General features: G+C 53.3%; 1 protein-coding gene and 1 long non-coding RNA gene across 3 annotated transcripts in view; one reads left to right on the forward strand and one right to left on the reverse strand.

Moving 5' to 3' along the window:
• CRMP1 (collapsin response mediator protein 1) overlaps positions 1-14,565 on the forward strand; it is a 66,283-nt gene continuing 51,718 nt past the window's right edge. Inside the window, exon 1 of one of the 2 annotated variants that reach the window (XM_024993088.2) lies at positions 1-475. In XM_024993088.2, coding sequence (XP_024848856.1) covers positions 95-475 — 381 coding nt within the window. In that variant the 5' untranslated portion in view covers positions 1-94. Of the gene's footprint in view, positions 476-4,351; positions 4,691-14,565 lie in introns of those variants that run through there. The other variant, NM_001192021.3, reaches the window with a different exon arrangement.
• Positions 1,562-4,840, reverse strand: LOC132345544 (uncharacterized). Its single transcript, XR_009494944.1, has 3 exons — positions 4,661-4,840; positions 1,965-2,182; positions 1,562-1,842 (listed from the first exon to the last, which is right to left on the reverse strand). It is a non-coding gene; the product is annotated as an uncharacterized lncRNA (long non-coding RNA).

A 14,565-nucleotide genomic window follows, 5' to 3' on the forward strand; every position in this document is an offset into this window, starting at 1 on the left:
CCGAGCGCGGAGCGCGGCGCACGGCGGTGGCCAGGGCCGCGGGCGGGCGGGCGGGAGGGTGGGGGCGCGGTCGGGCAGCCGGCCTTGGACCGGTATGGCGGACCGGCGGCGCGCGTGGAACACGGAGGATGACCTGCCCGTGTACCTGGCGCGGCCGGGCAGCGCGGCGCAGACCCCGCGCCAGAAGTACGGCGGCATGTTCGCCGCGGTGGAGGGCGCCTACGAGAATAAGACCATCGACTTCGACGCGTACAGCGTGGGCCGCCGCGGCTCGGCGCGCACGCCGCGCAGTGCTGGCCGGCTTGATGCGGTCGGCCTGCCGGGGCCCGGCGGCAGCGAGGACACGGCCAGCGACGTGAGCGAGCCCTCGGGCTCGGCCGTCAGCTCGCCGGGCGAGCGCGACGACAGACCGCCCGCGCTGCGCATCCGCTGCCCCGCGCCCCGCGACCTGCCACTCGGCCGGGACAATGGCCAGGTACCCTCGGGGCGCGCGTGGGCCGGACGGAGGGGGCGGGGCCCTAGGGGCGCGGGGCGTGGGGCCGCCTGGAGGCCGTGCCCGGGGGCCGGAGTGCTAGGGGCCGCTGCCCTCCGGGCTTGGGAGAGCGCCCAAGGCCCCTCCCCCACTCTATCGTACAGCAGGTTTGGAGAGGTTTGGCCAGTCGGTCAGGGTTGGCCAGCATAGTCCAAGAGACTCCAGAGGGTCTTTCGAGATCCAGTCCCCTGCTCCTCCTCTGCAGAAAGGGAGAGACCGTGGTTCTGAGAAGGGAAGTAAGTTGGCTAAAGCCGCCACATGGTCCTTAGAGCGCAGAGGGCCCTCTGGGGTTAATTTCATCCAAAGGTCCCCATTCTCTGCTTTAAGAAGACGAGTAGCTCTGTTCCGCATTCATCCCTTCATTTATTCACTCACTCATGAGGAATTATAGAGCACCTCCTATGTCACTAGCGCCGGGAGAGGTTTAATGAAATGCCTCTGGTTACACGGCTTAAAGCTTAAGCCTTTCTTGAGTGCTCCCTCTGTGTTTTCTGGGGGGAAGGATTTGGTTAAAGATTGAAATCGTCGGGCAGATAGACCTGGAAACCGCGAGCCGCAATCACCCGACACCTTCAGAGAATGTTTCTGAGTCCCGCACGACGCCAGTGTGCTCGCTTCACAGAGCAAGTTGGAGACAGAGCAGGGATTTGAACCGGGGTCAGTAGACTTGGAGATTTTTCTCCTCGTGAAAGCGGGGGAAACATCAGGGAGAGGGAACGCCAGGCATTGGACCCTAAGGCTCATCTCCCTTTAGTTGGTGGTCACCAGAGCCACTGAGGGAAGATGGATGGATAGACGACCCAGCTGTGGGATATATATGGTCAGGTGCTTGGAGAACGGAAACTGGAGCACCCGAAGGCCGGAGAGCCATCGCCTCACCCCAGAACTCCATGTCTGAGCACTGCCCAGGTCCCAGGCCACTATGGGTACTGGGGTCCCTGTTTGGCACTCCCGCCCCACCCCTGGCCACGGTGGGCGCGACAGACTCACTGTGAAAATTAAATCAGTTATGACGCCAGGTAGCGAGCATTCAATAAACATTCGTCGTGTATTATGAGTTTTATCATTATCATCATTTTTATGAACCCTTCTCCCCTTAAATGTTATGAGAGGCATACAGTGAGGGAGCCAGTTTGATCTGGACGGAAATCTGGGTGAGGGGGTTCGTGGAAGAATGGGGGCTGGGCCGACCTGTGGCTGCTCCGACTCAATAGTGGGTCTCTTCCAGCCCCCATCCTCACACCCCCGGTTTTCTGTCCGGGGAGCTCGGGAACTCTCCGTGGTCCTGAATCTGGCGCCTCGCGGAAGGTCTACAGTGCGCGGGAGTGGGGGCGGGAGGGGGGCAAGGAAAGGACATATCGAGAGGGTCCCGTCTCCTTGTCCGTATCCCTTTTCTATCTCTCCCTCCCCACTTCCTTCCCTGCTGTCCGACCTCACTTGCGATCCAGGATTAAGAGCCCGAGAGGGAGGCTTCGGGGGCCGCGGACCTAGAAGCTGGGGCCAATACGGGAGAACCGTGGTTTCGTCAGGGCTGTGCGTCCTCTTGAGCCTCAGCTTCTTCATCTGTGAAATGGGGGTGGCATCTCCCAGCCTCCCTCATGGCGTGGTGGAGTATCAGGGAGGCGAGAGAGCTTTGTGCACAGCCGGGAGCTGTGGAAGAGCGTCCATCAGGAGCTGCGGTCAATGTCACCAACGCCAGCATCGGCCCTGGGCTCGGCCCCGGACGGCTCTGCAGCCGCGCCTCGGCCCTTGGGGACGCTGGTCGCTTCCTCTTCCACTGCTCCTTCCTCTCCCCCTCTAGCCCGCTCCCCTTTCTCCATGGTTTCTGGACAAAAGGCAGCGCCTCGGGCACGCCAAGGACCCCAGAAGCACTCGAGGTTCGGGACCGTGAAGCCAAGGGGCTCGCGGTCTCCCTTGGGGGAGCGTTTTACTCTCCGCGGGCCGAGCGGCTACGGGGTTCGGGTCCCGTAGCCGGCGGGCCTCGCTGCTCCTGCGCGTTGCAGAGGGTACCCGGGCCCTCCCCCAACCCATAAACCTCTTTCCTGGGGAGGGAGGAGGGGTTTCGGTGGCGCAGGCGCAGCGTCTGCCAAGGCCCAAGGCTGAGCGAATGCGGCGCTTTGTACCCGGGAAGTCCACTCGGAGCTGTGGTCTGTTTGGCCAATAGCGAACCCGCGCCCCTCCCCCGAGTTCTCGACCCCACCCCTGGAGCTACCCTGCCCAGACTGAGCCCCGGGGATTCCCTGGTTTGTGGAATCTAGCACTTAGCAACGCCGAGGAAGGGAATATAGAGTGGGGGGAAGGGAGACCCCAATTTCCGGTTAGCACCAAGAATTTAGGACCCAGCTCAGAGCCGAGGCTGAATGAATGAATGTAGGAGAACTGACCTCTAGACTAGGTATGCCAGAACCTGGCTTCCAGATACTGCTCTGCTGCAGCTAACATGCTTTATATCCAAGAGATATTTTACCTGTGTGTCAGCCTGAATTTCCCACCTGTGAAATGGGAAGCTTATGGCCTAGTGTTCCTGGAATACTAAACTGTTTCTCTTTTGTAAACATCCCATCTTCATTTTAAGGCTCAGGTAACTCTGGTCTCCGTCCTGGACTGGAGGACTGGCTCCCAAGTGGTGATGGAGGTAAGGGCTTCAGGCCCTAACCTGAGAGGTCGGGGGTTGGGGGGTGGGGGGCTTTAGCAGGCCTAGTGCACCCTTCCTCTGGGTGGCAGCTTGACGTATACAAGATGGGGTCTTTTAGCAGAGCCTGTGCCCGACATTTGAGTTTTGTAGGCCGAAGTGACAAGGTTGGCATTTTAACCTGCCTGGAGATTTGGGGCACCTGTCTGGTGTTATGGGGGCTTGCTAGGGCTCTCCTTTTTCTTTCTTTTGTCAAGTTTATCAAGCCGTGTCCAAGCCTGCTCCTCACCTCTTCCCCAAAACACCATCTGGACCTATGGGTGCTGGGGTTGGTGTTCACTCTCCACTGGAAACCAGGACTTCCTTCTCCCCCGCCTGACCCCTAGCCTGCCCCGGAGGGCTGCGGGGATCTTAGTGACAATGGTCTGGCTCTGAAATCAGCAATCACTGTCTGGTAGACAGGCTCTGGGGATGACCCGGTGGCCCCAATGGCAGGGGGCTGTGTGATGTGAGGGGGGTGGGCTGCAAACGGTAGAGCAGGTCAGCCACTAATTAGGGCCTTGTCTTTGGGGGTCCCTGCTTCTGCAGGGAAGTTCCTACTGAGTCCCCGGACAGACGGGTTCAGTAATTGGGGTGGGAGGGGTGGCAGAGAAAAGATTCATGGAAAAGCCATTAGAGATGAGTCTGGTAGAGGAGGTAAGATATTCCGAGAGAGGGCACAGTTTGAATAAAGGCTTGGACTTGGGGCTGGATATATGCTTGAGCTGTGCAGCGAGTGGCGCAGCAGACAAACGGAGGCTGTGGAATGAGAGGTCAAAGGCGGGAGGTTGCTGGACCGTATCCTCAAAACACTCCAGCAGCCGAGGGAGGGGTGGGGGGTTCTGGGCATCCGGCCCACATTCCGTCCCCCACACAGATGTTCCGGGAGCCCCCCGCCCAGGCCCCCATGAGGGACCGCACACCTGTGGCGCTGCCCATGGTCTCCGCCTGCGCATCCGAAGTCCATCTCTGGCTTTCAAAAGAGCCCTGAAAAAACCAGACCTACCCAATCGCGAGAGCGAGGCCGGGGCCCAGCCGAGGGCGTGTGCGCGGGGCGGGGGTCGGCGGGGCTGGTTGGTTGGGGGGCGGGGGGCGGAGTGCGGGGAAAGGGGTGATCGGAAGGGAAGCGCTTCCTGGTTCGAGGCGAGAGGGGCGAATCGGGCTCGGCTCCGCGCCGCCGGGAGGAGCTGTCTGTCTGCAGCCCCCTCCTCCCGCCCTCGTCCCGCCCTCCTCGCGGAGCCGGGCGGTGCTGGCAGCCGGAGCTGCGGCGGCGGGCGAGCGGGCCGAGCAGCCGCGGGCAGCCGAGCTCCGTGCCTCTCGTCTCTGGGCCGGGGCCTTTGTCGCCGCGCCCGCGGGAAGCGGGACCGAGAGACAGCCGCACCGAGCGAAAGCCAGCCCCACAAAGTCCCCCGGCCGGGCCGAGGGCGCCAGAGGTGGGGAGGGGGGCCATGTCTTACCAGGGCAAGAAGAGCATCCCGCACATCACGGTAAGCCGGGCCCCCGCCCCCCGAGCCCGCCCGGTCTCGGTGCAGTGGTGAGTGGGCGCCGCCGAGGATCAGCCGGGGTCCGCAGGGGCGGCCGGCCAGGCTTCCTGCGGCGCCGCGGGTGGGGCGGGGCCGGGCTCGGCTCTGGAGCCCCCTCCCCCCAAGCCTCTGGGGACAATGGGGGGAGGGGGAGCCCCTCATGGCGGGGCGGGGCTGGAGCCTCGGGTCCCTCTCCCCGCGGGCTTGCAGCCGCCTCCCCCGCGGCCACCGCCCCCCGCCCCCTTCGCCACGGGATGTGCCAGAGGATGGCGCGGACTGAGAGGATGCGGAGCTGAACAAAAGAGGGAGGGGCGCGGGGGTCCGAACCCCCTCCTTCCTTGTCCTGGAGCTGAAACTCCAGCGCGGGGATAGAGGGGGGGGTCTTTGCACCGTCCAGCTCTGGCCCCTCGCGGCAGCGTTGCTTGCCTACTAAGGAGGGGAAAGGGTCGACTATTGGCCCCCACTTCCCGCCCAGACCGGTGGAGTGGAAGTCTGGACCTGGAGACAAGCGCCATGATGGAGGAGCCCCTCCCAGTCCTCACGGCAGCTAAAAATAACCTAATGGAGAGACTCTGGGGGGTTAGGGGCTGTGGCCCTGAAAGGGTTAACACTGGGGTGCGGGGGTTAGGAATGGCGGTGGGGGCTGAGCCGTCCTCTGGGTCCCAGGGTGTGGCCGGAAACAAAGGATCCCAGGTCCTTCGGCTTTGTCTCAGGGTGGGGAGCTGAGGGCACAGCGGGGCCGGGAGACCTGGCCTCCATCCTCCTTGCCTGCCGGGCCTTAGAGCTGAACCACATCGTTCCTGAGGGATGTGGACCTCGGGTGCTGGAGAAAACCGTGGGCCTTGGGTGGCTGGTATCTAAGCAGCCAGATAGAATGGCCTGCTGAAATTCCATCTCCATGAAATCCTCGAGAAGATGCTTGAGGTTTGAGACAGGAAACCTAGCATCCTCCTTTATCCAGAAGGGATAAAAGCTCAGGGATGGCCCCAAAGCACCTTGGAGAGGGCCACATTGGGTAAGGGGAAAGGAACTGATGTTACCCACTTATCTGCCCAGTGTATTGTGGATCTTGTTTTATTGAATCTTCTCAATAAGCCTTCTGAAGGGGGCATTGTCCACCTAAAGCTCTCAGAGGCTGGAGCACTGGGGCGCAAATGAGAGGAAGATTGGGAGGGGGCTGGCCCCCTTGCTTCTCCAGAAGAGCCCTGCCTCCTGCCCAACTCTGGACTGAGTCTTCCCTTAGAAAACTCCTCCTTGGCCCAGCTTCAGATCTTGTCAGTAGACCTTTGCTGAGTCACATCCAGAGATGAGACCCCTGAAGATGGGGGCCACCTCTTAGCCACCCCTAATCCCTGCCCTCTGAGACACAGAGGCATACGTGACCAATCCCTTAACGCTGTAGCTGGCTAAGAATCCACAGGGGGGATGTGGTTGCCTTGGGGCCAGGCAGTGTGGGAGGAACGTGTGGAATATTTGTAGGAGCCAGTCCCAGCTTCTGGACTCTGACATTGCCCTCGAGGGATCTGAGGCAGGAGATGGAGGTGATGCAGTGGTTGATGAGTTCGGAGGCCTGGGTACCACTGTGGCTGTGGACCACAGCAGATCTGTAACCTGTACTGGACCCCAGTTTCCACGAAGGAAGTTTAGCAAGATGGTCTTTGAGGTGGGTCAATGGGAGCAGTGCCTCTGGAGTTGTGTGGCTCTGTCTACACAACCGCAGTAGTCTCCCTGCCTGCTGGCTGTGGCCCTCTGGAGTGGAGCTGAACTGGCCCGGCTTTTATACTGGATGGATCTGGGTGTTCAGCCCTGCTCTGCCTCCTTTCTGAGCCTTGGGGCTCTGCTATCCAAAGTGCGCCAAGCCCTGGCCATTTCACAGGACCTTGGAGCATTCATTCAAGAGGACCCTGGCAAAGGGCTTAGTGTTTGGTGGGCACATGGCAAGGGCTTCAGAACTTCTGGTTGATCCTGCTTCTTTAGTCCTTTGTGCGAAGCAGGCAGTCAACCTGTGTGTCAAAGAGAGTCAGATAGAGTGGCTCTGGCAGCTCCAGTAGCATGGGAAGGAGAGATGCTGAAAATGATCCTTAGTTCCTGGAAAAGTGGCCCTTGACAAGGCATTTGTGTTTGATGTAGTCCACATAGTCCACTCCTGGAGTAGGACATGGCAACCCCCTCCAGTATTCTTGCCTGGAAAATTCCGTGGACAGAGGAGCCTGGCAGGCTGCAGTCCACTGGGTCATAAGGAGTCAGACATGACTTAGCCACTAAGCATGTAGTCCACTCCAGCTAGAAAGGTATGTGGTTTAAGAGGAGAAGCCAGAGAGAATGGACTTGGATGGAGCTCCTTTGTAGGGCCCACAGCTTCTTGAGAACCTTTGGCTGATAATGCATAAGAAGTGACAAGAACTGGAATGCCATTCAGTGAGTGGACGGGCACTGTGCCTTTTCACTTACTGCTCCCTTAACCTGTTCAATAGTACTCAGTTCCTAGGTTAATAATAATAATAATAGGATCTTGTCTGTTCCATGCACCTTCTGTGTGCTAAGGAAAGTGGACATAAGATGGGCGTGTCCTTCATCTTCCCAGAATTTAGTAAAGACCGACATTTCAGCCTGAAATGGTAACAGTGTGTATGTGTGTGTGTGTGGGGGGGGTTGTTATAAGGGAAATACAGGAGGCTTGGGGGGACCACCACAGCAATACCCAGTTCTGGGAAGGGGAGGGAGTTAGGGAGGAGGGAGGGGATTCTCTGAGAGTTAGGGGAGGCCCTGAGGCCAAAGAGTGTGACCCCTTGGAGAAACTGAAGGGAAGTCAGCATTGCGGAGCCCGACCTCTGCATCCAAGTGTGGCTTCTCTGTGCAATTAGAGCAAACCTTGGAGACAGGTAAGATGTTTTTGGGAGCCATGGTGTGTGTGTGGCCTGTGGAGAGACCAAGGCGGGGAGGGGCTGTCAAAAGGACCAAGATACATCCTTAAGTCCCCTTGATGTTGGGTCTCTGTGCCCCCTTGAGCCTCAGCTCGTTCATCTGAGTGAAGGGGATAAGGTCGCAGCTTTGGCAGTGAAATCAGAGACAGGAGAGAGGATGTGAGCAGAGGAAGAGAAGGGACACCCCAGACAGGGCACAGTGGGGACAAAGGCAGCTGCGTCACAGAAGCCCTCTTCTACTCATCTTGACTCCGGTGTCTTTTCCTCTATTCTTCGCCTCCGCTTTTTTCTGAGATACTAGAGTAGCCTGATAGAGAAGAGGGGAAAAAAAAAAAATCGAAACACTTGGCTTCAGCCCCCAAGGATTGTTTAAAATATTAATAAAGCTCCCTTTCACGTGTGGCTTTTTTAAAAATTAATGGTACAGCCGGGATTAATTTAAGCGGGTTTTTGGTGCCCACTTGGGTGGTTAAGTAAGTAGGGCATCCTGGGCGTGGCTCTGAACGAACAAAGGCTGGTGGCCCTGCAGATGCTCTGTGTCCCCATGGAGCCACCGAAGGGGAGGCAGGAGTGTCCACTGAGATGGTTCAAGAATTATTATCATTATGAATAAGACTTCATGCGTACTGACCATTTGTGATTTTTGCAGACCATTATGGCATTCAAAAGGATTAAAAAAAAAAAGGATTTGTGTGATCTCTAACTGGGTTTTTTGAGGAAGGCAACCTGTTTCTCAAAGAGTAAACTGAGATTACAGAGTCTTAAAAGCTTCTTCGGTGGCCTGTGAAGAAATGAAGAGGTCCATTCAAACAGGGAAGAGTAGATAGTCTGGTCTGCTTGCTAAAATAGTCACCGTCTGATTGAAATCTTTGTGTGTGTGTGTGTTAAGTCAAACATTCAAGATGAGATGAGCAGGGGAGAAAGTGATCATTAAATTAAAAGTACCTCAGACTCAATTACCTAATAGACAGATGTGCCAAAAGCTTGTTTCTTCCCAAAGATGGTGTTCAGCCTACCTTTAACTATGTGGCTTATCTTGGTGCCTTTTTATGCAAAGAATTTGAGATGCCTACAGGGATTTGTCATGCATCTAGTGAAATCAGCAGGACTGAGACTCAAGGAAGAGCAGAGACCAAACCCGCCAGTGATCTGGCCCACAAGAGGAGTACTAGCGGACATCTGGTTCTGAATCGGGGCTTCTGTCATCTGGGGCAGAGAAGCAGACAGTCTCAGCTTGGTCAAGTTCATGATCAGACAAGGAGTAGTTGGCCATATTCTTTGGGGTAAAATTATTTTAAATTAGATTCTTAAAAAGTGTATCAGAGAGCATGCAAGTGATACTGCATTGTGACATCTTCTGTAACATAACCGTACACACTTAGACCTGAGCGCCTGTATTTTATGACGGACTTGGCCAAGACTGAGTACATGAAAACACATAATATAACGTTTGTGAATGCACATTGTGAATGACTAACAGATGACAGTTCCCTCCCCCCAACACAGGAGATGAAGATACAGAATGACAGATATCAGCCACTGTTAACTGCAGATCTTTTCTGTTCCTTGAATATTTCATGATCTTGACCTTTCCAGCTAAATGAAAAATTGCACATGCCTGGGATGACTGAAAAAGGACCAGAGGGTAATCTGTGGAATAGAGCACAGGTGTTAGAGGGGTTCAGAGAAGGGAGGGCTCAGCTTTTGCCAGAAGCGACTGGAGTTGGTCTCTGGGGGCTTGGGGGATGGCATGAGCTAGGTGTTGAGGGCTTTGATTGGTGGAGACATAAAAGCATGCAAGGCAGGTGAAATAGCATGGACAAGCCCTGGGCTGGAGAATGAATGTGGTCAGCAGGGTGAGGATTTTACACAGCTGAATCTGAGGATGAGGAACTTGAAATAAATTTGAATGGCTGGGGAGCGAGAGAATTCTACAGGGCTTTAGAAGTCAGGCAGAATGCGTTCAAAGTGACAGAAATAGCCCATGGGTTCAAAGTCTGGCTCAAATGCAAATGGGATGTTTGATCTTGGACAAGTCAGTTCTTCTCTGGGCCTTGGATCCCTTTTCTTTACAGAGTTGGAGTAGATAATTCAGCTCCAAGTATAGGAAATTCTGACTTTATTCTGAGGGTAATAGGAAGCCTCTAGAAGTTCTTGAGCTGGGAGGATGGTGATAAAGCCAGAATGGAAGAATGTGGACTCTGAAGTCAAACTCTCTGCGTTTGAATCCTAGCTGTTCTGCTTACTTGCTGTGTAATTTTGGTAAGTCACTTAATTTCTCTATGTAGCAAAGGGAGGCCTGGTGTGCTGCAGTCTATGCAGTCATAAAGACTTGGATATGACTGACGCAGCTTAGCATGCACGCATGTACTTTATATTAATATCAGACTGTATTCATAGAACCTTAGGGATTCAGTCCTAGGCAAATATTTGATTTATACAGCGTCAAAGTTGAGAAGAAGCTTTTAAATTTTGTGAATTTCTCTGTGTTTATACATTTGAGGCAGCAGAAAAGAGTGTCCATTGCTTCTCCCCCACCCCCAGCCTCCTCTCTAGTGTAGGAGTTTTAAGTACCCTCTCCTTGCTTACCTCCAGTAGCAGGGAGGTCACCACTTTGCACAGCAGCCTGCTTACTCCTGGACAGCTCTGTTGTTGGAAAGTCTCATATGTAGAGAGTCTACCTTTTGCCTTCAGAAGTTTTCACAGATGCCTTCCTCTTTCACACTGATATTCCTGGAGGATCTGGAAGATATTTCTCAGTTACCTAGGACCTTCTGTTTTTCAAAATATCCCCAGTTCTTTAGTGCAATTTCTAAGTACAATATTTGGATTTTTCTTTCCCTTTTCCCCTCTTCCCCCACTCCTTTTTTCGTTTTGCTGTTCTTTATTTCTGAGCATGGAGAACAAAATGGAATCAACATAAAACTTTGGTTACTGGGCACCTTTTAAACTGGTTTGGCCTTCCCAGGTAGTACTAGTGTAAAGAACGTGCCTGCCAATGCAGGAGACAAGGGGTGCGGATTCAATCTCTGGGTTGGGAAGATCCCCTGGAGAAGGGAATGGCAACCCACTCCAGTATTCTTGCCTGGAGAATTCCATGGACAGAGGACCCTGGTGGGCTGCAGTCTGTAGGGTTGCAAAGAGTCAGACACAGCTGAAGTGGCTTAGCACACATGCAAACTGGTTTAAGTACTTTCTAGGGTCAGACTCCTTTGAGAAGCTGATAAAAGCAATGGAAGGTTTTCCTGCTTCCTCAAAAACACACAGAACATTCAGCATAAGGCATTGGGCTTTATAGGCCAGTATTTAGTGTGTCGAGAGCTTTTACTTAAGTAATCCTGTGAGTTGGGTACTTTGATTAGCTCCACTAACAGGGAAAAAAAAAAAAAAAAAAACTGGAACACAGAGATTAAGTTCTTACCACAGGTCACCCAGCTAACAACTTGTATAGGAGTAAGCTGTAGTCTCTGGGGTGAAGGATCTCACAGTCTCATGGGTGAAATAGACAAACAAAAATGAGCCAAAAGATGAAATTGTGAAATGATGCTACTAAGGAGTGCAAGCCCTATGCCATAGGAACTCCAAGAGGTGGACACATGTTCCTGGAGGCAGAGTGCTGTGCCTGACAAGGTGAGCTGGAAATGAACGGGCAGAGCAGGTGTGGCAGGAAGTCCAGGTAGCAGATGCCGTAGATGAAGGCACAGGGCTGTGAAAGTGCAGCTTAGAGAGCCAGAGTGCAGTGCAGTGCTAAACTGCTTCAGTCGCGTCCGACTCTATGCGACCCTATGCACTGTAGCCTGCCAGGCTCCTCTGTCCATGGAATTCTCCAGGCAAGAATACTGGAGTGGGTTGCCATGCCCTTCTCCAGGGGATCTTCCCGACCCAGAGGTCGAACCCATGTCTCTTACATCTGTCTACATTGGCAGGAGGGTTCTTTACCATTAGCGCCACCTTGGGAGGACTTAGATAACCAGACGATAGTGTGAATAGACGAATATGGTGCCATGCTGGGAGAGGGCAGGAGTCAGACCAGGATAGACGAATATGGTGCCATGCTGGGGGAGGGCAGGAGTCAGACCAGGATAGACGACTATGGTGCCATGCTGGTAGAGGGCAGGAGTCAGACCAGGAAGCGCCTGGAGGCTTACTTTATCCTGCGTGTGAGTCCGAGCTGGAGAAAGGTTTAAGGAGAGGCACACCATGGTCAGTCCCATGAACAGAGGAGCCTGGCAGGCTACAGTCTGTGGGGTCCCAAGAGTCGGAATGACTAAGCACACACATGACATGGTTGCATTTGTGTTTCAGAAAGGTCACTGGCTGTTTTGGGAGGGGACAAGGCAGGCAGCAGGGAGACAGGGAAGAGGGCTGACCTGCGGCAGGTGCAGTGGGAGGTGGAGATCAGCAGGTAGGTATAAGGATACTTCTGGAATAGATGTTGGGTTTGGGGTGTGAGAGGTTAGAGAGAAGCTGAAAACGGAACTGGGAGTTTGAATGAGATTTATTTCCCTGGGTTGCAAGGACTTTATAAATCAGACACTAAGCTCTGTCTACACATCAATTCATTTACTTTTTCAAAACCACTCTCTGCCTTATAGATAGAATACTGAAGTACAGAGAGGTAAACGTGCCTAAGGAACAAGGGTAATAAGTGTGGGGCCCGCTTAGAACTCAGGCATTCTGGCCTCTACCCACCATGTCCTTAGCCAGCAGGCAGCACTGCTTCCTTGTTAAATGAGCATTAAATGAGATAGTAAGTGTGGAAGCATCTGACTCACAGGAGGTGTTGTCAGTAATTGTTAGGTGAATGCATGCGTGCTCAGTTGCTTAGTCATGTCTGACCCTTTGTGATGCTGTAGGCCACCAGGCTCCTCTGTCCATGGCATTTTCCCAGTAAGACTACTGAAGTGGGTTGCCGTTTCCTCCTCCAGGGGATCTTCCTGAACCAGGAATCGAACCTGCATCTCTTTGCGTCTCCCACATTTCAGGCAGATTCTTTACCACTGTGCCACCCAGGACATCTTTATTAGGTGAATAGGGCTCTGAATTTCCTGTCTTACCAATGGAGAGCCCTTTCCAAGTTTCAGAGGCTTTGATCTGCCTACCCCCTTTTGGCCACATTCACAGCAATCCTATCAGAAGGGCCGGTGAGATGCATGATGTTGGGAATGGGCCTTGATATGTATGATCTATTCTTGCTTATTCCCATTCTTCAAAGGAGGAAACTGAGGCGCAGGCATCTTAACTAAGAACACTGGGGTAACTATCACAGGATATTGAGTTGTCACTTGGTAGGTACCCAGTGGTACTAGGTTCAGATCTGCCTCCACTATCTCCTGGCTGGGTGACCTTGAACAGATTATATCACTTCTCTGAGTTTGCTTATTTGTAACAATAATACCTGCTTCTTAATGTGACTTCAGAATTAAAAACAGGAAAAAAAAAATGAATGAGAAATGAAAATCTGTGTAGTGCAACTGGTCCTTTATATGTACTCAGAAGGCAAAGGATTTCTGTCCAGATTGCTTTATATAAGATAAAAAGCAGAGACAAGGAAGTGCAGAAATGGGTCTCCACATACATCCAGATTTGTCTGGCCTCTCTCTTCTGTAGGAAACCTGAAGACCTTGCTCGCTCCTGGGGTCATGACAGAGCTGTGTTATTTTAAAACCAGATATTCAGTTCATCAGGGAGTGTTTGCTGAATATCTGTTAGGTACAGTGGAGCTTGAGATCTCGCTGTTAAAATTGCAGTTGCCATGGAAATGGGCCTGAGCTCACAGAAGATCCTGCAGCCCCTGGAGACCACCTATATTTCTGATTCATGAAGGAGGGCAATGCCGCTGTGTCCTCTCCCCATGCAGGTGGAGAACAAATGTGTGTTCATTACATTCAGTCTCAGGCCTGTTGCCACTTCCAGGGTTGCTTTCCTGGAAAGTGTGGCAAAGGGCTGCTGGCTGACAGGCTGTCCCCTGAGGCAAAACCAAAGGCAGATGATTTTTGTGAATTAATAAGAGCATGCAGCTGCACTGTAGATTGCTCTTGCTACTGCAGGGAGGCTGGTTGGGACAACTGTGAGGGGAGCCTAGAAGAAAGAGGGATCTGGTCATTTGGGGTAGGAACAGAGTCATGGGTTTATAAAGTATTTGAGCTAGAAAATCAGACAGCAGCTACTGGGGCTGTGGCTCCTGGTGCAAGTTTTGGATGGTGTATCAGTTCACTTTGATACAATAATACTGCCTAACAAACAATCCCATAATTCTGTGGCTTACAACAAGAGTTGTCTGTTGTTCTCAGGTCTGTGGGTGGCAGAGGCTTAGCTGGACTCAGCTAGAATTGTCTTCAGGTTTCTCTTTGAATCAGGTGTGCTGCTCATAGCATCCCATTCTGGGACTCAGACTGAAGGAGGCATCATTCCTTGGGTCCTGCAGTTTTCACGGTGGAGGATGAACTCTCAAAGAAATTGAGCTGAAACCCACCTGCCTCTTGAAGCTTATGCTCAGATTGGTGCACTCACATCCACTCTCAGTCTGTTGGTCAAAGCGAGTCAAGCAGACACACCCACAGTCAGTGTGACTGGGAGAGCCCTGCACCCATGCTGGAGCATGGCAAATGTAGGAGGGCAGGAAGGAATGTGAAAGAAATAACCCAGTCTACCACAGAAGGTCTCCGTCAAGAGTGTCTGAGGTATTTGTTAATAACATAAATTCCTGTCCCATAAACTAGATCTGGCAATTGAAAATCTTGACAAAAGCACTAGGATTGGAATCCCAGTGGATTTGCAGCATTATCTTGGCTCTGGTGCTGTGTTGTGAGTTGTACTTGCATGAGTGGAGTGCGTAGCTGCCTGTCCAATTGAATGTTTGAGTTGCAAACGTGAGTCAGTGACTTAATGTCAGTCAGTGGCTTGTAGAGTTTG

This window comes from Bos taurus, chromosome 6 (genome assembly GCF_002263795.3).
Source record: "Bos taurus isolate L1 Dominette 01449 registration number 42190680 breed Hereford chromosome 6, ARS-UCD2.0, whole genome shotgun sequence".
Classification (NCBI taxonomy): Eukaryota; Metazoa; Chordata; class Mammalia; order Artiodactyla; family Bovidae; genus Bos; species Bos taurus.